The sequence below is a fragment of the Vanellus vanellus genome (assembly GCF_965231255.1).
Source record: "Vanellus vanellus genome assembly, chromosome: 6".
NCBI classification, from domain to species: domain Eukaryota; kingdom Metazoa; phylum Chordata; class Aves; order Charadriiformes; family Charadriidae; genus Vanellus; species Vanellus vanellus.
The window spans coordinates 60,192,116-60,219,715 of NC_138911.1; the positions used below are offsets into that span (position 1 = coordinate 60,192,116).

The window sequence follows — 27,600 nt, forward strand, 5'->3', positions numbered from 1 at the left end:
AACTATAGTTTCTTCTTGGTGCATCCTCTGGAAATTCTCAGTTTAATGGTTGACAACCTACGTTAGTTCTGGTGATATTAGATAATTTTCTTTCTGTGACACTAGTTAAGACAGAAATAAACTCACTCTAACATACTTGTTTGTTGCTGCTGTATCTTGGTTGTGTTTTGGTTTTTTTATGGTAAAAACTGAATGCTGATGTGTTTTCCTTACTGTGATTATTAAAGGAATATAATATCTTTTTATGCTACATAAGCAAATAAACGTAATCCAAAAGATTACCATTTTGACTACTTTCCCTAGACACAGAAAAAAAATTCACGGAAGGGTTTTTTTCAGGGGTTAACTGATGAACTTTAATTTTATTTCTTACCAGCTGTCTCTCAGTACTTGACTGCTTTATTTCTTCCTTTTCAGTATCTAGTGATGGACTACTATGTTGGTGGTGACTTACTGACACTTCTCAGTAAGTTTGAAGACAAGCTTCCTGAAGATATGGCTAGGTTCTACATTGGTGAAATGGTGCTTGCTATACATTCCATACACGAGCTGCATTATGTGCACAGGTAAAACACCTTCTCACTTGGCAAAAAATACATGTACAGTTATACGAAGTTAATCCTAAAGATATTGCTACGTATACAAATGGGCAAGCATATACAGGCAAGCTACTCTGGGTACTTGCTTACTATATACTGTGTAATAGCTGTATAAGCTATTACATTTTAAATATCAAGTTTTGATGGATTGATATTAGGAGCAGTGACATTTATCTGACTAACCTTTTCCTAAAGCTTTTCTTTTTAATCAAGCTTCTTGACTTATTCTCAGTTTGCTTCATGAATATTTATCTGCCTTTGTCCAAGCCAGCATAGAAGTTGGAAGCAGTTTGAATTCTCTGCAAATGTTTAGACATTCTGCAAAATTTACACACAGTGAGCCCATGATAACATCAGTGTGTGTATTTACCTCAAACAGTTTTTGTAATGTGTTTGTAAAATACACACGTGCCGGTGTAATTGCTTCTGCACACAGGATGTCTGTTCCCAATCAGTGCCTACCATCACGTTAAGTTAGGTTGTGTTCTATAGTAGTTAAGAATATATAATACTCCGCATTCTCTGTCAGAGGAAACGGGTCAGGAAATAAGAGTACACTTTGAATGCTTCTTTTTTGGCTTCCTCTCAGAGCAACTGTTCTAGAAGAACTGTGACTAGTGCAAGGGAGGCACTTGCTAAATATTTGTTTCATCATTGCAAGAGTCTTGATCAAGTGAGAATTTCTATGTTTTGTTTGCTTTTCAGATTTGACATCTGTATATGTCAATTAGAAAGCAAAACTATACTAATTCTGGAATCCTTTGCAGTGGTCTCTTTATATGCTGACTTTCTAGCTTGATTTCAGTAAACAGAGAAGTTAGAAAATACAGAGTGTGAAAGTATTGAGGTTTTTCAGTTAACTGAAAACTGTTTCTGGCCATGTGAGTAGGTACATGATGGGTCGCTGAAAGTCCTGGCTCAGGAGAAGTGGACTTCATGCTAGCTTTCTGTCTGACTCGGCAGGTACATCTTGGCCAGGTCCCTTTACCTCTTTATGCCTTTATTTCTTAGTCTGTGAAATAAAGACAGTTTTACTGTCTCTTTTATGAAATTTATGGGTGAAAACCATTAGGTAAGTGAGGTGATTTTTGTTTACAGTTAGTGTTTAAAAGACACAGGGAATTCTCAAACTATAGTGCTTTGAACTCTTCTGTTTGGATTTGATCACTTTTCAAAAATTAGAAAGATAAAAGATACATAAACTCTGTAATACTCCTGTGAGTAAATGTGGACAATATGTGGGGATTTTAAAATGTTACGGACTCGGAGAAGTTCACCAGAGGCACCGTTGCACCCATTTCTGAGGAAGGTGGCCTGAATAACTGACCAGCTACATCTTTGGTGGGGCTGAAAGAATTTCTGTTGTGGCAATAGGGATGAATGGCTCTTGAGGCCAAAACAAACGCTTTGAATAGGAGATGTATGAATGCCCAAGAAATTACTGCTTGGCAACTGGAATGGATTAGGAGGAAACATGATTGCTCTGGAGAGGATTTCAAGGACCCTTTAAAGGCTTATATGACCTGTTAGCTGCAGATAGGAAACAGTGGAGCTCAGAGAGGAGGCATTAAGCTTTTCTGAACAGAAACAGTGTTCCCTTAGGCAAGCAAGATCTGCATGCAAAGCAGAAAAGCAGAGATGTGTTAGATGAGATTGGCTCGTGCTTCGAACTGCACTGTGAACAGTGTTCTTTAAAAACCAAACAAATTGGTGTATAGCTGTAGATAAGCTTTAATAGTCTGCTGCACCCACTGAGCTTGACTTGTGGTTATGGGACTGTAAGGGAATCTTGACAGTCTGGAACTGAAATGTATGGAATAAGTTTAACGATAGAAACTTACTAGTGAGTTTATTGGGAAAGCATAGTGAGATGGTCTAGTTTTCTGGGTTAGGACATATTTTTCTATATGATAACGAGACAGTATGGATTAGTTTATTTTGACAAGCATAGATTCGCATTTACTATTTTGTCTTAATACTGCTAATGAGCAACAGTATTAGTGAAGTTTCATTAATTAATATCTAAGCATTAGCCCTTGGTTAAAAAGTGTTAATTCAAGTTTTTATTGGAAAAATTTATCAGATTGGCAGGATTTTTACACGTATGAGGACCCTTTATCAAACCTATCGTGTTTTTTCTCGTAAGTCTTTTCAAGTGTGAAACTGGAATTCTGCACCTTAAAAAGCAGACATTGTCAACTTCCACATCTATGTAGCAAGGTGTGTTAGAGCATGGTAGCATGGTTTTTTTCCTTGTTCCTAGTAATTCTAGTCTCTTCCTCAAAAATTAAGCTGAAGCTATTGTACAGTTTTTAAGTTTCTGAGCATTTGGAACTTCACATTTGGAAAAAAAGTACAGTATTTTATGGTGCAACAAGATTGGAGGATTTAACATAAAGCACATGCGGTTTTATTTATTACTAATAGATATTTGAATAAATATGATATCTAAAAAAAACCCAAATCAACACATTTATAGGTTTGGTTATCTTTTTTGGCTAGCTCAGGTAAATAATAGTACTTCAAAATGGCATGGTGATATGCTGGCCTGTTGGGAGCTGATCCTGGTTAGTGTTGGCTAAAGAAAGGGAAAGGGACTGCTGTATGTTACCTTGGAAGACATGGATGTTCTTCTATGCAGAAATGGTGCATAACTGAGTTAATTCGGTTTTCTGCACTTGTTCTTTTCCTTTCTCGCTGTCTTCCCAACACACTGGCTAGGTGCTCTTAAAATTGTTTGCGATATTTTTAGGCTATTAATTTGGAAAAAAAACCCAACATAGTATGTATCAGGACTGTCTTATTAAGTTGTCTGGATGATTGATCTTTTACTCATACTTTACTTTGTGTGAATTTGAGTACTAAGTTGTGAAATAGTGCAGTTAATTGGTGGACTAAATTCAGTTCACATGCTGTTCAGTAAATCCTTTTTGGCTGCCTTCCTGATATCAAAAAGACTATCAAGTAATGAAATGGGAATCTTATTAATTTGGTAGCCTTGGCATGCTGTATACCATTTTATACCCTGCTATATGTATGTAAGAATAGGAAAGACACGTTTTGATATTGGAGACCTTCTAATGTTATTGTATGCTGTTGAAATGGCATTGCCTTAATCCCAGAGCTGGGCTAATTCAGTGGCTTTTAGAGTAACTGCTGCATGTACACAGGACACAAAGGTTTTGGGTACCCATAGAAGCAAATGCGCTGTGCAATAGTGTATAGGAAGTCTTGAATAGCAAGTGACAAAATACTGGCCAACTGAAATACTAGGCCAAAGGTAGAGAGGTAGTAAAAAAAATCTTCCTGCATAAGAAGATTAGAAGTTGGTTATAAGTCTTGGCCAAAAACATGAGATTAAAAGATTGACTTTTCTCTTTTGTCTTTCTTGCCCCTAAACAATATATTGTGATGCATATAATCTGGAGATGACGTTGATGAAGTAAACTACCTATCCGTTACAGTTGTATGACTCACCGTAATTGTTCTGCTTGGTTATTTGACTATTCAGAGTTCAGCTTTGAGCTGAATCTCTGATGTAATCTAAGGCTTCAAATATTGCAGGCAAAGTTGTAAGTTTGCCAGGAGGAGATGGTCATAAATACTGCAATAAAAAGAGTTTGCGTCCATGGGTATCCAACATAAAATTCTTCGTTATTCTGATGCAAGATTAATCTTTAGAAGCAGAACTAATATTATATATTTAAATCTTTTCACTTCTTTCTATTGTAACAGAGACATAAAGCCTGATAATGTTCTTTTGGACATGAATGGCCACATACGACTGGCAGACTTTGGGTCCTGTCTCAAAATGAGCGAAGATGGCACAGTATGTATGAAGCAAAACTTAATTGGGTTGCTGGTAGTGGGACTTTTTAAGTGAGTTGCTGGTTTTAAAGGTATTAGATATTGTCAGTGTGCATCAGGGAGGTGATAGATTGTAAGCTTATTGACATGCTAAAAATTGAGAGAAGTGTATAACTCAACATACTAATAAAAACATTTTTGACATCTTCATCTCCTTGTTTTACAGGCTGCTACCTTTTAAAGTTATCCTTTACTATGTTTTGCTGTCTTTCACCTTTTTTCCTACTGGACATTTGAGTTCTCATGAGATTTTATCAACTGCCAAAAGACCCTTTGTTAAAAAAGGATAGAAATTTACTATTATTTATATGTAGGAATCACAGGTGACCAGGAAACCTAGAAGTCATGACAGACTTAAAATATAAGTCATCCAAAAGGAGGAGATAATTAATACGCAGTTTGTTTATATGCCTTTTAGAAATTGAACTGCAACGTTATGGTAATTGGCCATCTTGTGCACCGGATTGGATACACCCCTAAAAGCTAAATCACTTGTGATGTTTTTTGTTTGGTTTGCTTCATTCAGAGTGCTTCCAGGGGTGCCAGTCCTGCCAAACTATGGCGTGCAACATCGTTCACCAGTTTTGGCACAAACTCAGGTCTCGGTGACGTTCTGTAGTCATAAAATGCCTGCCAAGGATTTAGCACATTAAAATGCAGAATGAATTGGAAGGAGCCATTATAACTCTATGTGGATCCTGCGAATGTATTCCTGGAGACGAGAGCTGCTCTGCCACTGCCCTGATGATCAGGGCTTCCCTCCTACTTGGGCACAGGGCAATTCCCTGCCTTACCCCTGTATGGCATCCAATTGCACGTTATGCAGTAAGCGTTAAAACAATTCCTGACCTAATAAAAATAGGGGACTACTTGCCCAAAGACCCTGGTTTGTGGTCTTTAAATGAAACTGTAAACTTGGGCAGAGGACTTGGAACTCCGTATGGAATCATTTTTCATTTCAACTTCTGGCAGCCAGCTGCAATTCTAAAGTATAAACAGACCCGAAGGCAATTATATTACCTTCCTACTAGTACTATATTACCTCATATTACCTTTCCTGCATTCTCACATCGGGTATGACTATTTTGAGTTTCTACTATTTTCAGAATGAAATGTGTCAACTGATTTTATGTAGAAGTGGACTTGAACTTAATCTTTGTAGTCTTTGTTACTTTCTTAATATTTTTTTTTTATTTTATTGAAGTGATTTTTATAAATATCTCCCTTTCTCAAATCATGTCCTGGTGTCTGTTTGTCAGAAATACTGCTGTGTGAGTGAGAAAACTGCTGAGAGAACCTGAAAACTTACGAGAATTGTGTTTGCCTTATTTTTAAGGTACAGTCTTCAGTTGCAGTGGGTACACCCGACTACATCTCCCCTGAGATACTGCAAGCAATGGAAGATGGAATGGGAAAATATGGGCCTGAATGTGACTGGTGGTCGTTGGGTGTCTGCATGTACGAAATGCTATATGGTGAAACTCCCTTTTATGCCGAGTCACTAGTGGAAACCTATGGGAAGATTATGAATCATGAAGTAAGAGCTGTATTAAACCTTTATGTATTCACTGAACTTGTTTACAGAGGAACTGTTACTGCTTAAAGATATTTAAGTGATGGTAGTTCTTTGCTTTTTCATGATGGTTTAGAAACATATTGTGTAGGTTGGTTGGTTCAGATTTTAGGAATGTTTGCTTCTCTCAACTGCAGAAATTGAATTCTTTGTCCAATTGAAATTTTCCTCTAAATGCTGATGTTGGTCTTGTTGGAAAAATCTAAGCAATCATGACACAATCAAATTTAAACCCACTCTCATGTTAGGCCCATTTAAAATTTCCTCTGGGCTGTGCAGGAGAAATTAAATAATGTGTTATTTACACAGCTGTGCACATTTTCTGTCACACTGATAACAGTACAAAAAAAGAGAACAGGCAAGTCAGCCAGTGTAGACATGAGGTTGGGGGGAGTTGCCCAGAGTGGAAGCGGTAGAAAAACGTGAACTTGAGCTGCATGAAGAACGTGACATCGGGGGGTTTGCTCAGGGTCAAAGTGGCAGAGAAGTATTGGAACTTCTGGGTGCATTTCGAATGTCAGAGAATAAGAATAAACCAGTTCATGGTGTCCTTTCAGGAGCTGTATTAGGAGGATGTGGTTATGTGCATACTCATCCTAGGTAGCCAGGAGCTGTTGTGCAGGGTGTATTGTGGCATTTTCTTCTCCCTAGGATGAGTGCAGTTTACTGGTGTTTACAATGCTCTGCTCTCGCCGTGAAGCAGTGATGGATAAGACATGAAATTGTTGCCGGAGCTGACACCCTTGCCGTGATGAATATTAATACCTCTCTTGCTTTAATTTCTTCAGTGAACTAACTGGTTGCTAATGTAACCAGTGTAAACTATGGCTACCTGGCTCTTCCACTACTTGGGAGGAAATTTAAAGCTGTTGTCCTGCAGTTTTAATCTCATTTGGACACACAGTCAATATGAGTATGTTTTCCAATGGAAGTTTGAAAGTTTAGGGACCAAACCAGCATAATTGAAATTAATGATCTTATTTTAAACTTGAAAAGTTGTATTATAAAAATACATGTATGTGCTATTGTCCTTTATTGGAAAAAACAAACCAAAACTCCTTCTTGACTATACACTGATAGTGGTAGCAAGCTAAAATACAGAAAAACTTTTCCCAATTTTTATCAAGAGTAATTTCAGATGTCAGTAGTAAGTATAATTTTTAGATCTTCTTTTTTTTATGATGATATAAATTTTTGCTAAATGTAGATTATATTTTGGTAAGAAAACCGAGTATTTAACCTATAAATTAGAAAAATACATCCCATTGTTAAAATATAACAGCATTTTGTAAAGAATTAATTACCATGATGGGTTTTTAAAGAGTTGAAATTAATAAAATGTCAAGAAGTACATCTTCAGGAGATTGGTGGATCTGTGACTAAGAATGCTAGTGAGGGTCTGCTTTTATTGTATGATCTTTATTATATCGTAGCGTGTCAAGATTGCTGTATGTCTTAAAAAAAGTTTGCTTTTCCTAGTAGAGTTACTGTAATTGCAGTTAGTTTTAAATAGATTTGTATTAAAGAAATTGAGAAATGATTACCTGTCCTTGAAATCCATTTTAAGACAAAAAGTCTATCACTGAGTGTGTTGCATTGTGTTCTGCCACTGCTCACTTGAACTAGAACATGTTTGCCTATTCGTTTCCAGTTTTATTGGTGTAATTTAGCATGTTCTTTTTGAAACTCCTGCTGAAAGTTATGGAATGGATTCCTTCTCTAAAAATTTCTCTCTTTGTTTTGTTTTCTAGGAACGATTTCAGTTTCCATCCCATGTTACAGATGTATCTGAAGAAGCAAAAGATCTTATTCAGCGGCTTATCTGCAGTAGGGAGCGTAGACTGGGACAGAATGGAATAGAGGATTTTAAGTCTCATGCATTTTTTGAAGGACTTAATTGGGATAACATCCGAAACCTAGAAGCACCTTACATTCCAGATGTTAGCAGTCCTTCTGACACATCAAACTTTGATGTAGATGATGATGTATTAAGAAATCCGGTGAGTCTTTGTTTTTAAATATTACTGATGCAAGAATGCAACCTTGCTGCACTATAAGGTAGTAATGAGAACTTATTTCAAAGTAAATAATGTAAGAGATGAAAAATAAGTCATTTCAAATGTGAAAAATTCAAGTTTTTCATGTCTTTGCATTTTGGGTTATCAGAAATTGTGAAGCGGTTTTCTAAATGGTAACAATTGCCAAAATGGACTACTGTTACATGCTCAAAGTTAAAACATATTCGGGTGTAGGGGGGAAAAGTTAGTTAACCTTTTAGTTTACCTTTACAGGGAGCTAGTATTCGGATTTATTACTTTCCAAAGGTCAAAAAAAAAAATGTCTGTCTTAAGAAATACACTTGTATTCTCCATGCAGCAACCACAGCTGTCCAGGTGAGAGAGCTCGCGCTGGTACTTCTCCACTCACTTAAGAACCAGGCGGTTGGCTTTTGGAGTGGGGATGTTGGTGTTTCCCTCCTCCATTTCTGTTGTGTAGTAGTTTACAAACTCGGGTCAGGAGGAGCAGAGGGCTTTTGTGCCAATTTGTTCATCATCTTGCATTCCAAGAAATGAAGAGGTTTTGACATGCTTTTGGATTACGTCTCTAACAGTAACTAGCATGCTAAAACTAACAGCGTGCATTTTAGTGCCAGGTTACTTTTAATTAAGAACTTGAAATTTTGAGATTTCTTTTAATGGTTGTATTGTGCTTTGAACTTGTTGAACTGTCCTTTCAAGTGCCGGTTCAAGCGGCTCCTGAATTCAGGTCATTATATTAAGTGACCTGATCTGAAATAAAGTTCCTCCAGGGACAATGGAAGGCTATACTGCCAATTGTGAATTGGACTGTGCTAAGAAAAGTCCCTCCATTAGCTGTCTGTCTTTAACCATTGAGGCTAAATCAAATGCCTTTAGCACTGGATGGGATGTCTTTTGGGTTTTCATGCATTTTGTTTTCACACAGGAAGTGGTGCCACCAAGTTCTCATACAGGCTTTTCTGGATTGCATTTACCATTCGTTGGGTTTACATACACAACTGATAGGTAAGCCAAGAATATGTTGTTCATTAAACTTGTTTCCCAAATGCAGCTAATTCTAGGAAATTCTTATTTTTATAAACCTGTAGAAAGATTGATGTCCATAGGTGTACCTGTGGATAAGGATAAACCTTTATCCCTTTGTTTATTTCCAAGTGTCTGAACATGTTTTGATCATGCTTGCCAAGATTAGGTGCTTTTGTATTTAATACTTCATCTATTTGAATTCAATGGAAGTTAAGGAACTAGATATGTTACTTGCAACTGGGTATAAACTTGCTCTTCCTACATTGAGTGGCTGAGAGCAAGTCTTGTCCATGTTGCGTGTCTTCCAGGAACAGTTCAGAATTAGTCCATTGCTCCGAAGTCCTGCTGGTAGGCTAAGTTAACAGAGATGGTTCTGAGCACGGACCAAGTGGCTCACTTTGCCCATTTTTTAAATGGCTTCCATCTGACTTCAGAGATCCCTCAAACATATACTTGTCTCTGATCTTAAGGTTATTGTGCTCTATTTGTTCGTCCCTTATTTCCCTTTGCCGGGGTTTGTAATCCCCATGCAATACTATTTCAGAAAGAACCTAGTACACACATCTCATCCTTTTCCGAGTGAAATCATGTGGCTTAATTTAAATCCATCTTTGTCACACTTGAAGCTAAACTTTTGGGTTTGTTTCTCAGCTCTCTCAGTGCAATGCAATTTCCCTTCTGCTTACTTCGCTGGTAGGTAGTAGTAACCTTTGGCATAGGACATTTTCAATGATTTGGGCAGTTTGTAAAGTGAACGTACATCAGCTTCATTAAAGGCCTGAGTGCAAGTATCTTAATGCTACAGGAGCTAGGGGATAAAACTTTATCTACCCTGACAATTGACTCAGTAGTAACAATTACTGCACTAATTGTTCTTGTAAGTTTAAGGTGCATATTTGGTGGAATCCCAGCATGTCGCTGATATGGACTGGTGTGAGTATTTATTAAAATGTTCTAACTTACGTATTTGTTTTCAGCTCTTTATCTGATAGAGGCACTTTAAAGAGTGCAATGCAGTCTGACACTGTAACCAAAGATATGGATGTACAGCGTGACTTAAAGAACACTTCACAAATAGAAGGCTATGAAAAGAAAATACGGAAATTAGAGCAAGAAAAGCAGGATTTGAACAGAAAACTGCAAGGTTAGTGGTTGGTTTGTTTGGATCCTTAGCTCAGCTCATTAGGAGGAATTGGAATGTATTTTATTGAAAAGCTATTCCTTCTTTTTCTGATTATAAGAATCTACACAGACAATGCAGAACCTCCAAGGTCCAGTGTGTGTTACAGTAAATACAAGCCGTGATAAGGAGATTAAAAAATTAAACGAAGAAATTGAACGGTTGAAGAACAAATTAACAGGTAAGCCTCTGGCATGGTGATTATAGTAATGCAATTTATTTTGTTACTCCTAGTAACATGTACTGTGTGTTTTGCAATAATTAGAATTAATGTTCTTGAGGTGCTCAAAAAAAAAAAAAAGGAAGGAAGGGCTTTTTTAAACCCTTCAATATTAAGAGGCATTTCAGTTTTTCCAGATGAGCACTTAACTTTTTCTTCCACTTGCTTGGCCTGATAGCACATACTATCATGAGGTATCTAGAGTATGATGAAGTGCGTGGATGGGTTCAGTTAAATGTTGTGTGATGTTTGTTTCCCTAAAAATCTCAGGAGATCCTGTTCTCTTACTCCTCCTTTTTGGGGGGAGTATTGTTTTGAAGGGGTTTTACTTGGAGGCTGGTGTAAGAGACAGTGGGGAGAGAAAGACTAGTTGGTCTTTAGTAACATGGGGATATGTGGGGGGGGTGTATAATAATAGTTCACATTTAAATATTTCTGAGCTCCTGCTCCCTTTGTGTTTCTGTCTGGTGATGCATTAATTAGGAAGCACTGAGCATTGCAGAAAAACAAATACTGGCATCTGTCCTGAGAGAAGACTGACTCATCCATATCACTGAAAATCTGTTGCTTGACAATGCTATTAATTTATCGGTACAAACCTCCTGTTAGCATCTAATTTTTAAGTGGGAATCAATGATAAACAAAACGGTAGTTTTGAATCTGAATGACTTGGCTTGAGGGGTTTATAGGGGCCTGTAGTATAGCATAAGTGAGTTCAGATGCCGAGTTGCTGATGCTGATTTCCCACCCTCCCCTGCAGTTTGGCAATATACCCCCTTTGTAGGTGCATGCATTGCAAAACTCAGCTCTCCTGCATAGATTATCATTCCAAAAAAAAGCTATTGTGTATTCTGGAATTATGTTTGAGTCAAAATAGTTAGATTAAGGTGCTATTTCTGCAAGTGCTTCAGGTTTATCTAGCTCTTCAGCCAATGATGTCCTGTTAAATATAAAAATTAGCAGTATGGTCTGGTTTAAAAAGTAGTAGTAGTATTAGTTCAGGTAGGGTAGGAGGAAGTTTATGCTGAAGTAAGGAAAGGAATAATACTTTAATCATTACAGCAGTGTTTGGGATCCCCTGAATACATAGGTCCAATTTCCTGCTCTGCCACAGGCATCAGTGGAACTTGAGTGGAACTAGATGATCCTTAAGGTCCCTTCCAACTCTAACCCTTCTATGATTTTATGATTCCCTGTTATTCCTATAAAGAATCCTTTCCTGTCTTGCTGGACACACTAATGACTGACTGTAGCTTCGTTTGTCATATAATGAAAACTATTTAGGAGACAAATTACCAGAACTGGAACTAGAACAGCTCAAGTTTATTTCACTGTTTTCGAGGGCTAGAAGTTGCATTCCTTAAAAACAAAACAAACCCCTGTGCTAAGACTTTTTCACTTAGAGATCAGTCTTTGGGAGGTTTCCTTTAATAGGCTGAGAAAATGAAAAGTATTTGGAGGTGTCAGTGCCTCAAAATTACCTTAAACAGTTTACAATGGTGGGGATGGGAAAGAAGTTGATTTTCGAAGCAAAGTGATGCCAGTTTGCTTGAGTAATGTTGCCTGCTTTGTTGGTGCGAACTTGTGACCAGTTACCTTGAAAATGTATTAATCTACAGATATAAGTAAACTGGAAGGACAGCTTGCAGATGCAGTGGCTTTTCGACAGGAACATGAAGACTCTATACACAAGTTGAAAGGACTAGAAAAACAGTGCAGAGTGCTGCGACAAGAAAAGGAGGACCTTCATAAGGTATTGATCTAAAGATAGATACATTTTAAAATGGTCGTGTAAAGTGAGTACAGAACAGTTCTGTTGTGATTGCAATTTTAGTGTTTTAAATGCTGCTTTTTAAAACTATACTGAGATGTTAGTGAACCTGTTAATTTCATTAGTGATACAGTAGTTTTCCAAAGTAGCACACTTTCCTTTTGGAAGTTGGTATACATTTGTTTCAAATATGTTCTGCTAGATGGAGCAAACCCCTGAAGAATGGTTTTAGTTTAACTGTTTACCTGTTTATTCTTAACCGGTTCAATAGAAGTCTGAGGGCAATCAAGAGAGACTTCAGGGCCTTGGGACAACTAGTTCAGGGATCAGGAGCACAAGTAGTGTTCTCCCCTATCCTTCCAGTTGCAGGGAGTGATGAGGGAAGGAACAGGAAGAGCCAGCAGATCAATACCTTTCTCTGAGCCTGGTGTCAGCAGCAGAATTTTGGGTCTTTTGATCATGAGTCAGTTTACACGACACTAGGCCTGCTGGCGACAGGTGGGGTACACCCATCTCAAAGTGGGGAAAAGGATCCTTGTGCAGCAGTTATCAGGGCCCATTGAAAGAGGTTTAAACTAGATTTGAAAGGGGTAAAGGATAAAATCTCACTAGAGATAAGCCTAGGGGCAGCATGCCAGCGTTCGAGGGATAGTGTGCTAGCAAGGTTCTTCCTTCCATCTCAGTGGAGATGGGGGACGGAGGGCCATGCAACAGCAAAGATGCAAGGGTTGTTTATGTGTTAGAAACCACAGAGGTGCTTGAGGATGGTCACAAAGGAATTAAAACTTTTCTTCCAAAAAAGGTAGTGGGATCAATAGCCCAACTGAAGTGCATCTACATCAGTGCATGCAGCATGGGCAACAAACAGGAGGAGCTGGAAGCTATTGTGCAGCGGGAAAACTATGGTATAGTTGCCGTCATGGAAACATGGTGGGATAGCTCGCACAGCTGGAGTGCTGCAGTGGATGGCTATAAGCTTTTCAGAAGGGATAGGCAAGGAAGGAAAAGCGGTGGGGTAATCCTGTGTGTAAGGCAGTGTTTTGATTGTCTAGAGCTTGATGATAGCGACCATAGGGTTGAGAGTTTATGGGTAAGAATCGGGGAGGGCCAACAAGACAGATACTGTGGTGGCAGTCTGTTATAGACCACCCAACTAGGATGAAGATGTAGATGAAATACTCTATAAACAGCTGGGAGAAGTCTCACAATTGCTAGCTCTTGTTCTCATGCGGGACTTCAACTTACCAAACGTCTGCTGGAAATAAAATAGAGTGGAGAGGAAGCAGTCTAGGAGGTTCCTGGAGTGTGTGCAAGATAACTTCTTACACAACTGGCGAGGGAGCCAAATGAGCATCCAAAGAAGAGCAATGAAGCTGGTGAGGGGTCTATAGCACAAGTCTTATGAGGAGCAGCTGAGGGAACTGGGGTTGTTTAGCCTGGAGAAAAGGAGGCTGAGGAGAGACCTTATCACTCTCTCCAACTACCTGAAAGGAGGTTGTAGCGAGGTGGGGGTCAGTCTCTTCTCCCAAGTAACAAGTGACAGGATGAGAGGAAACAGCCTCAAGTTGCACTAGGGGAGGTTTAGATTGGATATTAGAAAAAATTTCTTCCCTGAAACTGTTGTCAAGCATTGGAACAGGCTGCCCAGGGAAGTGGTGGAGTCACCATCCCTGGAGGTGTTTAAAAGATGTGTAGATGTGGTGCTTAGGTACACGATTTAGCGGTGGACTTGGCAGTGCTGGGTTAACGGTTGGACTTGGTGATTTTAAAGGTCCTGTCCAACCTAAATGATTCTATAATAATATACACAGGAGTTAAACTCAGATCTATGGCTAGTCATTAGTCCTGTAGATACCAAAAAGCGTGTGTGTGTATATATATGAAGGAGTTAATAGAACTAGGTCACTGCTCCAGCTTGAGCCCACTTATTCTTTGCAATACCAAAAGGTTAACTATTGCTTAAGACTGACTTTTATGTAATTGCTGATTTTTTTTACTGTTGTGTAAATTACACCTTTGCTTCCTAAAATGTAACAGTATCTTAGTTTCAGTCAGCAAAATATTTTGCGCTAAACAGGGGTTTGCATATACTTCATACGGCTTCCAATAATATCAGAAAAAGCTACCTGTATTCAAATAGCTAGTTTTGGAAAAGTCTAGCAGCCGTATTGTTCACATGACATTTAGATGGACCCAAAAGGGCCCATGGGCCAAAATCTCTGGGGTTTTTGTCCACTGGACTTTAACAGTCTCTCTTCTGTCTGTTAACCACTGGTAAGGGTTATTTGTCAGAGTGTATGAGTAGCAGAGAAGGCAAGTCTGCTCCTTCTGGTTTATACACATGCCTTTTGGGAAGTTAATGAATGCTCCTGCGATACTCCTACCAACGGCAGAAATTTTTAGAAGTCCCTTAGCCAGTAGCATTTATTCTGTTGTCTAGTTCTGCTCTTTTTCTTATTTTTTTTCTCCTACTCTGAAATGGTTTTATGTAGAACATTCAATTTGTATTTCCATCTTGTTAATTTTTGGTAACCACTTGCTGCAAACAGCTTTTATAGTTTCAATTAAAGTATTAGAGCTTCACAGTTTTCTGAAGAACTTCACAAGATTTGCTGCAGTGTCTCAATGCTGGTGCATTTGGTGGCTCCCTTGAATGTTCTGTCTGCTAAAACATTCCTTTAAAAAAGATTACTATTGTGCAGGTACATGGTGGCAATCTAAAATTAAGCTATTTAGAAGTGAGGTGGTCTTGTGTAAGTCAGATTTAGAAGAAAGACTTCCAGAACACCAAAGGTACTCTTGGAGCTGCCACACTAGAAGCAGAATAACTGCTGTCTTGATATGTTACTGCAGCTGCTTAGCCAGAAAAAAAAAATCTATAAATTAAGAATTGGAAATAATACTTGGAAGTTATGTAAGGTGATTGAGATTTCAAGTCATGCTTATGTAGGTCCAGTTCCATTCTTCTTGGAAAGAATATAGAGAGTTCGAATAACTCTTTTTATTGTGTTTTTTTTATGTAAATCAGCAACTTGTAGAAGCCTCAGAGAGATTAAAGATGCAATCCAAAGAATTGAGGGATGCCCACCAACAAAGAAAGCTAGCTGTGCAGGAGTTCTCCGAGCTCAGTGAGAGGATGGGAGACTTGCGATCTCAAAAGCAGAAGCTGTCTCGGCAACTTCGCGACAAAGAAGAGGAGGTGGAAGTGAGCATGCAGAAAATTGATGCTATGCGCCAGGACATCCGTAAATCAGAGAAGATCAGAAAAGAGGTAGCCTGATGAAATAGCTGACATTAACATGTTTCAGCTGCTGCTTATCCAGTATCTCATATGTGATTGCATTGAAAAATTGGGACTGTTAATGCTAATTTACTTGGTCATTCTTTAAGAAATTGCCCCAGTAACTCTTCTATATATATCTTTGCTACAGTTTACAAAATAGATCTTGAATTTGTTTTGAAGTGTTTTGCTGATGTATCAGGAAACGAACCGAGTCTTTTTTTGTTTGTACTTGGGCTGATTTTAATCTGGAGGGAACTACTCTTGCTGTACGTCCATCTTAGTTACTGTGTTTTGATTCTTGTAGACTCTGACTCATAGTCAGCTTGAAATCTAGAAGGCTTAACGTCTTCATGTGCTTTAAGGTTGGAGTATTCTGACTTCTTGGTTGGTTGGGGTTTTTTTCCGACTGAGTTTTTCTCTTCAGCTGGAGGGAGGAGTAGTGATACAGGCTAAATATGTGGTTTTCCTTCCTCTGTAGTTAGTCATTGTAGAGAATGTCTGTAATATCTTTAGAATATCTGTAATATCTTTAAGCAAGTTTATTTCCAATTAGTATTCTATGCAATTTATAGTTTTACATAAGATGAAGTAGATAACCAGAAGAGGGCATGAGAAACAGCTCTTGTGGTTAACCTGGAGTGTTTTAATCACTGAAAAATCATTAAATTTTATGTATTCTCTGGGTGAAGTGTAGAAGAGAATTTCAAGAGCTTTATAAACATTGCTAGAAAACTTGTAGCAAATTGAAGGGCAGTCTGTGAAAATATAGTGAGAGATGAAGTTTCTCAGACTTCTATCCATGAATAAGAAGTGATAGTTAACTGGGAAAGGCTCTGGCACCATATTTGATGCGTAGGGCTGTGGCACCTCATCTCTAGAGCAGAGCGCAGCAGGCATTCAAGTGTTGTTGCTTGTTCAGTTAAATATTCCCAGAGCTTTATAATCTCCTGTCTTTGTTCTTACAAATTCCTCTGTTCTCCCCTTCCTAACAGCTGTATCAATCTTCTATTCAGAACACAGTCTGTAAGTTCATTAGATTAGCCCACAATTCTAAATACCATCTTTTAAAAACCACTTTGCTAGTTGAATTTGAATCCAGAAAAACAAATCTTACTCTTCCTGTCAGGTTTTAAAACTATGTCACTATTGCTTGAGTTGCAACAGGTGCCTTAGTTGCCACTAAATCTAAATTGTCTTTCTGGTAAGCTTTCTGAAGTCAATAAATGGATGATCAAGCTTATTTTTTTTTCCATAAGGTAAAAGTGTTCAGTGCTGGTATTTGAAGTATTTTGCAATAATTTGGCTCAAAGAGGCATGGAGCTGACCTGTAAATGTGGGAGACTCTTCTTTCACAGCTGCAGTGACTCCCTACTGCCATTTCGTTCTGTTACCATTGATAGAAGCTGTGCAGTTATCCCCACACGTACTTGGGGTAGTTTGTGTCGGTACAAAAAGTCATATAGTAATACCTGTCAGATGGATGCCTGCATCACTGAAGGCAAAACAATTATCATGACATTGAGATGATTGTCGTAGTGGTGTAATATAAAATAGAAATAAGGAAAACTTGATGCTTGTCCCTATGGAGGCAAGGAAATGAATGATACAGGTAGCACTATTATGTGTTGAAATGACCTAAAATTCCTCTTGTTACAGCTGGAAGCCCAACTTGAAGAAGTTGTAGCAGAAGCATCAAAAGAACGCAAGCTTCGTGAGCACAGCGAGGTCTTCTCCAAACAACTGGAAAATGAACTGGAAGCTCTAAAGGTTACATTTTTTTCTTTGACAAATGTTTACTCGTGGCACAGGAGCTACAATAGTTTTGCTTACTCACACGCTGATACCTGTGGGAGACTTAAAAACTACAGCATTGCTAGAAACCTGAATTAACCTGTTCAGATTTATTTGCTTTTTTGCTTGAAAGACTTTAATATCTCATTGGATACTAATGTCTTGAAAATGTTCAGTTTATATAAATTCTAAGCAGATACTAAACCAACGTGGTCCAAATCTGTTATCTTTGCAACCCATTTGAACCCCTTATTAGGGTTGTGTAAGCAGAGCAGTCACTTATGGGGCTTAATGCTTGGAGACAGGCACCTTTTAAATCACACAGAGCCCAAATAGAATTTTTTCCAAAGTGCCACCTACTGGATAATTCTAATCTTAAACAATATTCCAAAAATGTGAAGGTCATAGTCTCTTCCTGATGGTTTCTCTTCTGCAGCTGAAGCAGGGAGGCCGGGCAGCAGGTGCCACACTAGAACATCAGCAGGAGCTTTCCAAAATTAAGTCTGAGCTGGAAAAGAAAATTTTATTTTATGAAGAGGAGTTGGTCCGACGAGAAGCCTCACATGTTTTGGAAGTAAAAAATGTGAAAAAAGAAGTACATGATTCAGAGAGCCATCAGCTTGCCCTGCAGAAAGAGATCATGATACTAAAGGATAAATTAGAGAAAACAAAGCGAGAGAGGTAAGCTTTTGGGCATGGTTCATTAATTATGGATTTCTTTTTTTTGTGTATTGCATTGCGTGGGTATCTGTGCAGGTTGGTATTTCACCTTAACTCTGTTTATTCCTTTTTGAAAATCTCAGTCTACAGGTTCAGTGATGTTACAGTATAAGTGTTTCTATTTCTTGTCCTTCTCCTTAGGCACAGTGAAATGGAGGAAGCAGTGGGAACAATGAAAGAGAAATATGAGCGTGAAAGATCTATGCTCTTGGAAGATAACAAAAAGCTAACAACAGAAAATGAGAGGGTAATTATTTTAGGAAACGTTTTTAAGCAAAATATAATTCTTACTTCATTACTTTCTGATGTTGAAGTAGCCTACTCATTGATTAGAACAGGATCTGTGAATGTTCAGGCAGTATCTGAATAAAACAAATGTCTTTTTCACTGTATAAATATCAGAGATCTGGCTAAATTGTAACTTTAGCAGCTCAGTACTGCACTTTGTGGGATTGATTCCCACACCTCAGAGGGCACCACCTTCTGATTTCTTCATGAAGGCTGCACAGAGGAGGAAGTATTTACAAAGACTGTCTGCCTTCCTGATGGCTTACAGTTAAACCTCATTCCTCTTGATGACCTCTACACTTGCTTTTTCTTTTCCTTTGTTTTGGATGGTTTGGTGTGAATTGGCAATATGTTCTTCTATGCTCAGGAGCTAGTCTCCAGTTCCTCAAAGAAAGAACCCTTTCCAATTCTTTGGTTTGTGTTAGAACTTCCAGATAACCCAGGGTGGTCTTGTTTGTTCACATTCTGTAGGTGTGTAGACATACACATATGTAAAAAGCCTGAAACTGACATAAGTCACAAGTGAAATTTAATTTTTTGTTTCAGCTTTGCTCCTTTGTGGACAAATTAACAGCACAGAACAGACAGCTAGAAGATGAGCTCCAAGACCTTGCAGCAAAGAAGGAGTCTGTTGCTCACTGGGAAGCTCAGATTGCAGAAATTATTCAATGGTATGTGCTGTTTAGAGATCCAGATGGCCACTTTCAACATTTGAAATCCTGATTGGTGCTTTTTTTTAACGTATATCTAGGCCCTTTCTCCGTGTCTGGGATCAACAAAAGCATGCTACTTCTGAGCACTGATTTAACTGTTTCTTTTCTGCTTTCTAGTATTCCTGAGTAGTATTGACAAGTGAAATTGTCAGATGCTATTAAGTACAAAGGAGAGGCTATTAAGTACAAAGGAGAGGGTTTTGATGTCAACTTGCTTTAGTCTCTAAAGTGATCATTAAATCACCCAATTTGGAATATTTTGATAAATTCATTCAGGAAGATGGTCATGATTTAAAAGGTCCATGTTAACATGTGGAACCTCACTAGCTATACTAGACAAGCACTTGCACTTAATTCACAGGTCAGTTCTTCCCTCTGTTATTTGCTGCTTTAGCAAGCTGCGTGCAAGACAAGAAGGACTTGAAGGTAGCCCTTATAAAAACTGAGCAAGCAATATGCAGATCATGTTCCAAACAATAGCAGTGAACCTCTGCAGAACTCTTGCTGATGGCGGAAGGGAAATTTTTTAATTTCCCTAGCAACTGCCACAATCGAGAATCAGAGAAAAGAAAAATCTAAAGCAGGCAATCTAAGATGTATTCAGTTTTCTGTTGCTGGGAGAGTTTTTCCTGTTCTGTCCATTTCTGTATGTCCTTAAATCCAGTGCAGACACTCTGATTATTTGGTGGTACGGTATTTGGTGCTACAAGCCACGAAACTGTTAAGTAACACTTTTTTGTAATTGCACAACAGGGTAAGTGATGAGAAGGATGCTCGTGGCTATCTCCAAGCGTTAGCTTCCAAGATGACAGAAGAACTAGAATCATTGAGAAGTTCCAGTTTGGGGTCACGAACACTGGTAAGAAAATAGTAAGCGTTCAGGCTGTCCTGGGGTTGTCTAAGAAGCTACATTTCAGTTTCAGCTATCTGTTTATAATCAGAATTCTTTTCTAATAAATCCTCTGCTCTGCTTTCTAGTTTTTATCTATTGCTTGTTAAATCCGTCTAGGTAGTCTGATCAGAATTTGGTAATTACAGGGGGCAGTTATTTCATACTAGTATCTGCCATCACAAACTGCTTTAAACAGTACAGAGGAGAGAAGAAACAATAATGTAAACCATTAAAGGGGAGTACAGAAACGTACCTCACCAGGTTAGTTGCAAGTGAAAAATTTTAGCTGCTGTTACAGTGAGATAACAAAGTAAGTTTTCTTTTGTGAACAAGTACCAGCTGGTCGATGTTGTTACAAACTAGTGACACACGGACAGCATGTAGCTTTATTTGCATGCAGAATGATAAGACCTTGTGCCATAATTTTCCCATACAGTAGTAACATGAATTAAAAAAAAAACCTCTGCAAAATAGAAGAGCTCTCACAAAGGAGTATGGTTTCAAAGAGAAAAGTGCTGTTTTGGCTTGGCAGGTACTAAATACCTGCATAAGGGAAGGGAGAGCCTTTTCCAGCTAGGCATGGAAGCCCACATCCCTGGCGGTGCCAGTCAACACAGTCTGCCATGCAAAGAGTCCATCTGCTGCTGGTTTATACAGATAAGTTACTCCCCCCCTTCCAAACATATGAATAGGAGAGAATAAGAGAAAGTTGTGACTTCCTATGAACTAGCATTTGCCTACATCATCAGAAGATGATTATAATATTGAGAGGTTTAATAGGAAGAAAGATCGGATCAAATGCAGTTGGCATTTTCTTTTTAGCTACTGCTAAAGAACGTTGTCTGTTCTTTGTGTTACAACCGGTTTTGTAACTTCGGCAGAACCTGATCTAAGCCAATTATTTCTCAACATAAAAAAATGCCTCTCATTTTCATGCCTGTTATTTGCAAGTTCATGTGTGACTAGAGAGCTATCCATTAAGGAATATAAAAAAAAAAAATAGTGTGCCCTGAAAAATGCCTGGAAAAGCTTGGTGGTAGTAGGGCAGAATTGCCTAGTGTGTGCAGAAGTATAGCATATGCTACTTAGCAAACCTAGAATTGTTTACGCAAACGTTCTAGGTATCTTGGGTATCTCAAGACCCAAATTATTCCCTTTTTTTTATGGTTTTCCTACTCTTCGTATGTTTTAGATTAGTATGTTTTACATTAAATATTGACATTATGTCTGAAAGTCTAGTATGTCACTGTGCAAGTTTTATGCTCTTTTCTAGATTGGACAGTGAAAAGTAGCCATTTTCAATGGGTTTGCTTAGTTTGAGTTCCATGCTTCAGTGATCCAACATTTTGGTTTCAAGCACATTTTGTTAGTGGTTTAAACGATATAAAAATTGCTTATTACTTCCATTTTTGTGTAACAAAGTCTGACTATCGACTCATTTCCATGCAGCAGGTGTACTGTCCATAACTAATTAAAAGAGCATTCTCTGAACCAGTGTGAAAGCTAATTTATCTCTTTGAACAAGAACAGAAATATCTTTAGACATTTGATATTAATATGCAGTAACTTACTGCAACAGGATCCACTTTGGAAAGTGCGACGCAGTCAGAAGTTGGATATGTCAGCTAGGCTGGAATTGCAGTCTGCCCTTGATGCAGAAATTCGTGCCAAACAACTAGTTCAAGAAGAGCTACGGAAAGTTAAAGATGCAAACATATCTTTTGAAAGGTAATAAGGGCTTTGGTTCTGTTTGGGTTTTGATGTACTCCTCTAAACTGCCGATTAGAATAGTAACAACTTTCTTAAAATGGCCCCACGTGCCTGGCATATTGGACTGCCAGAAAGATCCCATTCGGCAGACTACACATTTCTTACCTAGTCAAATGAGAACTGTAAAAATTTCTTCAAGTAAACCATTTCGCTGATGTGAATAGCTTGGTAGTAAGGTACAGCTTGGGTACCTGAGAGGGGTGGGGGAAGACCATAAGAGCAAATTCAAACCAAATTCAATAAATTTTCTTATACTCAGTGGATAGTAGACATATTCTTGGGAATTAAAAGCCAAACTACTATTAGAATAATTTTGTTTGGCAGATACCTGCTATGATAGCAGGAGTCTCAAGTAAAGTTTTCACTATCTAGTCAAGTAGTGAGATGCCTTTTCAGGGGAAAAATAAAATTAATCAGCCTTAAGAAAAAAAAAATGTTTAAAAAATCACTACCACTCCTCGGGGCGGGGGGTGGGAGTATTTTCCAAAACTCTGAGATGTGGGACCAGAAATGAACAACCCTATGCACTGGCATTCCTGCCTTTGAGATATTTCAGATTGCATTTTGATCATATTGTATTGCTTTAGTAAATTAAAGGAATCGGAAGCAAAAAATAGGGAACTGTTGGAAGAGATGGAAGGTTTGAAGAAAAAACTGGAAGAAAAATACAGAACAGATTCAGGTAATTAAAGTTACTGTGTTTTAACAGAGTTCTAACACCACCTGCAATGTTGCCATTTAGCTAAGCCTGTTCTGCTTTGGGTTTTAGGTCTCAAACTTCCAGACTTTCAAGATTCCATATTTGAATATTTCAACACCTCTCCTCTTGCACGTGATCTGACTTTCAGAGTGAGTTACTACGTAAAATAACTATAGAAGTGTGATAACTGAATTCTAGTTTTATTACATTAAAGTAACACTTTGGCACTATATGGCACATTTGGATCTGGCATATTAACCAAATTAGTGTGACACAGAATTGGATGCCCAGTAGATGTCAGATTGCTTGGTGTTTTGTAGAGAAGCTGGCACCTTTGGGAAATATTCCCAGAAGTTCACATTAATTATTTCCCATTTTAGCTTCTTTGTTTAGGTTAATCTCAAACGTTTGGCTAAATAATATATATTCAGGGTTTTTTTGGAAAAGGCTGGCACACCCTGTTACAAATAAGGGCTTAAATGTTTTGCAGTTGGAAGATGCTGGTTAATATAAGGAAAAGCGTTCACGCAGTTCAAGGAGTGTTTAAACAGATATGTAAAATTGTTGGCTCCAGATCTTAATGGATTGGTTAGAGTAGAAGGAACTGGGAAGAGAATCAGAGGATCCACAGATGTTGGTGTAATAAGTTTATCATGACACACCCTCTGATCCTTAGAAAACTAATCATACAAATCATAGCTCCGAGTGGGCGTTTCACTTTAAAAGGTTTGTGCACTCCCTGAGGAAGCAGCTGTTAAATGCAACATTGAATCTCATTTCCTTACTTCATGAACTCTTGATCCGTGAAGATTTTCTGGGATGTTTTTTTGCGAAACATAGACAGTTTAGGATAAAAGCAAGAGTTTGAACGGGAAATAATAAACTGTTATGTTTATGGAGCCAAGATAAAGGGGCTCAGGTTAAAACCTCGTAAGTCTGGTTAGATTTCATATCTGAAATGCGTACTCTCTCTATTATTATTTTTTTTCCAAATTGTCGCTGTTAGTAAAAAGAAAGCTGATGGACGTGCTGTCATATTTGCACATACTTTGTGTATGTGCTGTTCCCAGTCACAAAATGTTCTGAAGCAGCAAGATGTGTGCTGTATGGATGAGGTGGAGGGAAGAGATAAAAACATGACATATGCTACTATCTGAATAATAATTATTATCTACTTACCTTGATATCTTAAAACATGGCTTTAAAAAGTACCTCATATACTTGAAACAGTACCATGTAGAATATCAAGCCTGTAACTAATAAAGACTCCATTCCACGGCTCCTGCAATAAATATATAGTTGCTATGGAAATGCAGGTGGAATTTTCTGATGAATTACATGAAAATTGCTGATACTGTACTTAGTGACTTCTATTAACAATTTTTTCACATGTACTTAAAAGATAGTACGTGTCGTGGGCTGTGGGTTAACTTAGTTTGAATAAATATCATTTGCCCGTATAAAACATTTTATTTAGCTAGCCTACTAGTATTCTATCTGAAGTTTTCCTGTGGGTGATAAGTGATCGTTTTTATCCCTCATATCCGTTACAACAAAGGATTCTGTTTCTTCTTCGTCTACATCTTCTCTGCTAGCCTTTTGGGAAGAAGTAAGTTTTTGCTAGTAGTTTTGTCTCCTTATTTTGTTGTGACCTGTCATAGTAAAAATGGCCTTCTAAAACTAGATGTTTTACTTCCTTAACTTCTCTATAACTTAATCCACTAAATAGAGCTAGTTTAGTTTTCTTTTAATACCTCTTTACAGGCTTACTATTTTATATTTTGACTATCCGTATGGCTAAAGCTGAATCACACTTAGCATTTCTAAGTAGTTCATCTTACATAATGGTACAATTTGCTCTTAAATGGCCCAGCCCTACCAATCAATTCATAACAGAAAAAATAACAAATATCTGAACATATTTAGTCAGCTAACTGAAGTTGAGCCATCTTCCTGTCTAAACTGGCTGGGAAGTGAGTGATTCATTACTTGTTGCCTTGAGTGCTAATTACATCATTGATGTGAAGTCTAATCTGATGTTTGTTAATCATGATTTTCATGTTGTCCTCAGAGTACAGTAATACAGTATCCTACTTCCACACCCAGCTGCTTCAGCTCTGGAATTGTAGCATACTTCCCCCTTGTGCTGGCAATTAGTAGTTGCTAATTTAAGTGTGGAATTAATAGAAGGCTTGAAATGAATGCTAGTCTCAAATTTTAGTGAAATATAAGACAATGTGATGAGGTAGATGCGATTCTTTTAATGACAGAGGCCGATCATTTTAAACAATTTTAAAAAAGATTGTTTAGTACTACTTTAAGAATTTTTGTTATGGCAGAATTGCTGGCTGCCGTGTGCCGGAAAAATCCTAGTGTAGTAAGCTACCATGAGAAATAAGCTAATTTATGGATGATTGCCAGGCTTCTCAAACACCATTCCATACCTGCACGCAAGAGATTAGACGCAGCCTTGCTGGGAGAAGGCGGCTGTCGCAGCATTTGTGCTGCCTACTATGAGGTTTTGCATTTCGGTACTTCCAGCTTTGCAGCCTTTCCATCAGGTGGCAGAGTTCATTTTGAAGAAAGATTTTATTTTATTTCCTTTTCCAGAGTGGAAGGTTGTTAGATGTACGTGTACTGCATATAGAAATCAGCACTGTTTTTTGTTTCCATTATGTTGAGGTGAGAACAGTTTGTTCAGATCTGTGGTACCTAATGTAACGTGTTTGCTGTCGCTTTTGCAGACCAGTTCTATTAGTGAGCAGGAAACGCAGGGTCCCAAGCCAGAAGTTTCACCATCTACTTCAGTTGTAACTGCAGAGCAACAACAAGAAGTAAGAGAGCTGTTGTTTAACCCTGAAGAGTAATTCACTAGAAAGTCTTTCTGTCTTGTTCATGATAAATACATATTGCAGCATTCATTATGAAGAAGCGGGATTAAATGTTGCCTATTTGCAATGTGTCAGTGTTAATTGCACCTGTTTTGAAGACAGTTGCAAATGAAACCTTTTTGCTGGCTCTGTGTATGTTGATGTACCTCATTTTCATATGTTTTCTGTATTGCTGCTTGTTTGTTAGTGTGCAGGCTTTCCTGTGAGTGCTTTAAAACACAATCTGTTTCTATTAAATCAGAATGGCGATGTTTATGACAATTAAATTTTTGATAATTTTCAAAAAAGAAAAAAAATCAGAAAACAATAAGCTTTATCACCCCGATCTTGAAGCAAATTCTTGAAGCCTTATTTTGCTCAATTACAGTTTTTTGTGATTCAGGAACCAATTCGGCTTCAGAGGATGCCTGCTGCTCCTTCCCCCACCATTCAATCCATTTCTCTAGCTGTACCAAAGGTAGGGGGACTGTGCTAACCTTATTCTAAAGAACAAAGGAAAAAATTATCATTTATAAATTAGCCCTCCATGTTTCTTCTTGTCCTGTTTGGGTTTGTCGTGTGTGTGTGTTAGGTCTGTGTTTTTAATCAAATGTTCCTAAATGCAGGTTGATGGGTTTTGATTTGTCAGAAGGGATGACAAAAAGTAGTTGCTTGTAGGTTTGGGTTTGAGTGTCTTACGCAGTTGGAAATAAAACTTACTGTTGTCTTGCAGCACCTTTTGCAAGCTGCAGGTACTTAAAAGAAGCCTAGGTTTCATAACGTACACTCTGATGTACTGGAGGGTGGTGAAGGGAGATGCTTGCATTACATAAGTACAGAAAGTGAAAAGTTTGGTGTTTTTTTTTTGTTTTTTTTTTTTTTATCCTGAATGTATCTTTCAGCCTAAAGCTCACCAGCTCAATATCAAGTCATTCACAAGCCCTACTCAGTGTAGTCACTGCACCTCTCTTATGGTGGGATTAGTTCGACAAGGTTATGCCTGTGACGGTGAGTCAGTTAAACTTTTTATATTTCAGCAAGTCCTTGAAAAAATCATCCCAAAACACTAATGCAATTGTTTCTTGCCTTATCATCAGTCAAAGAATTAATATAAGCCCTCATGGTTCCCTTTCATATTACTAATTAATTCTGCTACCATTAGTGCTGTTGTAATGTGAATTGGGGGGGAGGCGGGGAAGGCATGACTGTTTCCTGTTTCTGGAGTGAAGAAGACTATGGGAAGGCTCTGGTAACATGAATCTGAGCCTGTCTATTTTGTGCTATCCTGATCATAAACCCCCCTGTGTTGGGAGGACCATTTGCTAGGTTTTTTGGTCTGTAGCGTGTCTTGCTGTCCATTAGTTTTTATTTTAAATGCTTTCTCTGATGCATGTGTCAATATTGAGATCCAAGTTTGAGTATATGGAGGTATTTTTATTTGAAAATACTTATGTGTTTCTTGATTAGACACATGAACTCAGTAAGTAGCCCACAAATCTGTTGAAGACGCTACAGTATAAATAACCTTATTGTATTTCTCTGTCTAGCTTAGTTCTTGCTAGTGACACTCTCTCCACTGACACCTTCAGTATCATATTCAGATTGCCTCATCTGCCCTTCAGGGCTTTTTTCCTGCCAGATCTTCTGGTGGCAGTTTTTCCCCGGGTGCACCTATTGCTCTGCCAGCACTTGCCCTGGGGCTGCCTTTTGTCTCCTGTTGCTGACAGTTCTGAACTCTTTATTTTGCATCTCTTCCTGCAAGTTTGAAATGGTCTTTTTCCCTTAGCGTAGCTATCAACTTCACTCCTTTTTTTTTTTATCATGTATTTTGATTAAGCTCTGCATCATTAGTTTTCCAGTTTGCCTCTTCTATTCCAGATCTTGAAAGCTACAGAAAAATCTAGAATCACATTGACGTAAGAACAGAGATGACACCAGTAGAACAAAACTTTGCCATTTTCCACTCCCAGTCACTTGCTTTTCCTAGTTCCTCCTCTTTTTAATGCTGGAGACTACAGTAAAATACAGCTGCTTTTCGAGAGGCCTGTGGAACTGGCTATATCCTGTGGATTTTCCCTGTTCTGCTATCGGTGTGCCGTGATATGCACAATCCCAAATGATTGATGCCTTCTGAAAGAGCTGAATTTATTATCTGGTCTTGGGGAGCACCTATCGTGCTTTGCATACATGACTTTTTGGTAACCCCTGTCCTCCTGGGAGCAGCTCAAAGAACAAGCCAGGCAGCCTGCTCTGGGCTGCCCTCTTGCCTGACGGTTCCCTCGGGCATCGTGAGGAGGA

General features: G+C 38.3%; 1 protein-coding gene across 1 annotated transcript in view; it reads left to right on the forward strand.

Annotated features, from left to right (window-relative positions):
- CDC42BPB (CDC42 binding protein kinase beta) overlaps window positions 1–27,600 on the forward strand; it is a gene marked incomplete at its 5' end in the record, with an annotated part of 99,406 nt that overhangs the window by 50,828 nt on the left and 20,978 nt on the right. The window contains 20 exon segments of the mRNA XM_082485783.1: window positions 418–566; window positions 4,335–4,428; window positions 5,803–6,003; window positions 7,791–8,039; window positions 9,004–9,083; window positions 10,082–10,248; window positions 10,346–10,465; window positions 12,124–12,257; window positions 15,304–15,546; window positions 17,215–17,325; window positions 17,786–18,030; window positions 18,211–18,316; window positions 18,904–19,028; window positions 19,824–19,929; window positions 21,542–21,690; window positions 22,320–22,414; window positions 22,502–22,581; window positions 25,177–25,266; window positions 25,691–25,780; window positions 26,205–26,310. Coding sequence (XP_082341909.1) covers window positions 418–566; window positions 4,335–4,428; window positions 5,803–6,003; window positions 7,791–8,039; window positions 9,004–9,083; window positions 10,082–10,248; window positions 10,346–10,465; window positions 12,124–12,257; window positions 15,304–15,546; window positions 17,215–17,325; window positions 17,786–18,030; window positions 18,211–18,316; window positions 18,904–19,028; window positions 19,824–19,929; window positions 21,542–21,690; window positions 22,320–22,414; window positions 22,502–22,581; window positions 25,177–25,266; window positions 25,691–25,780; window positions 26,205–26,310 — 2,740 coding nt within the window.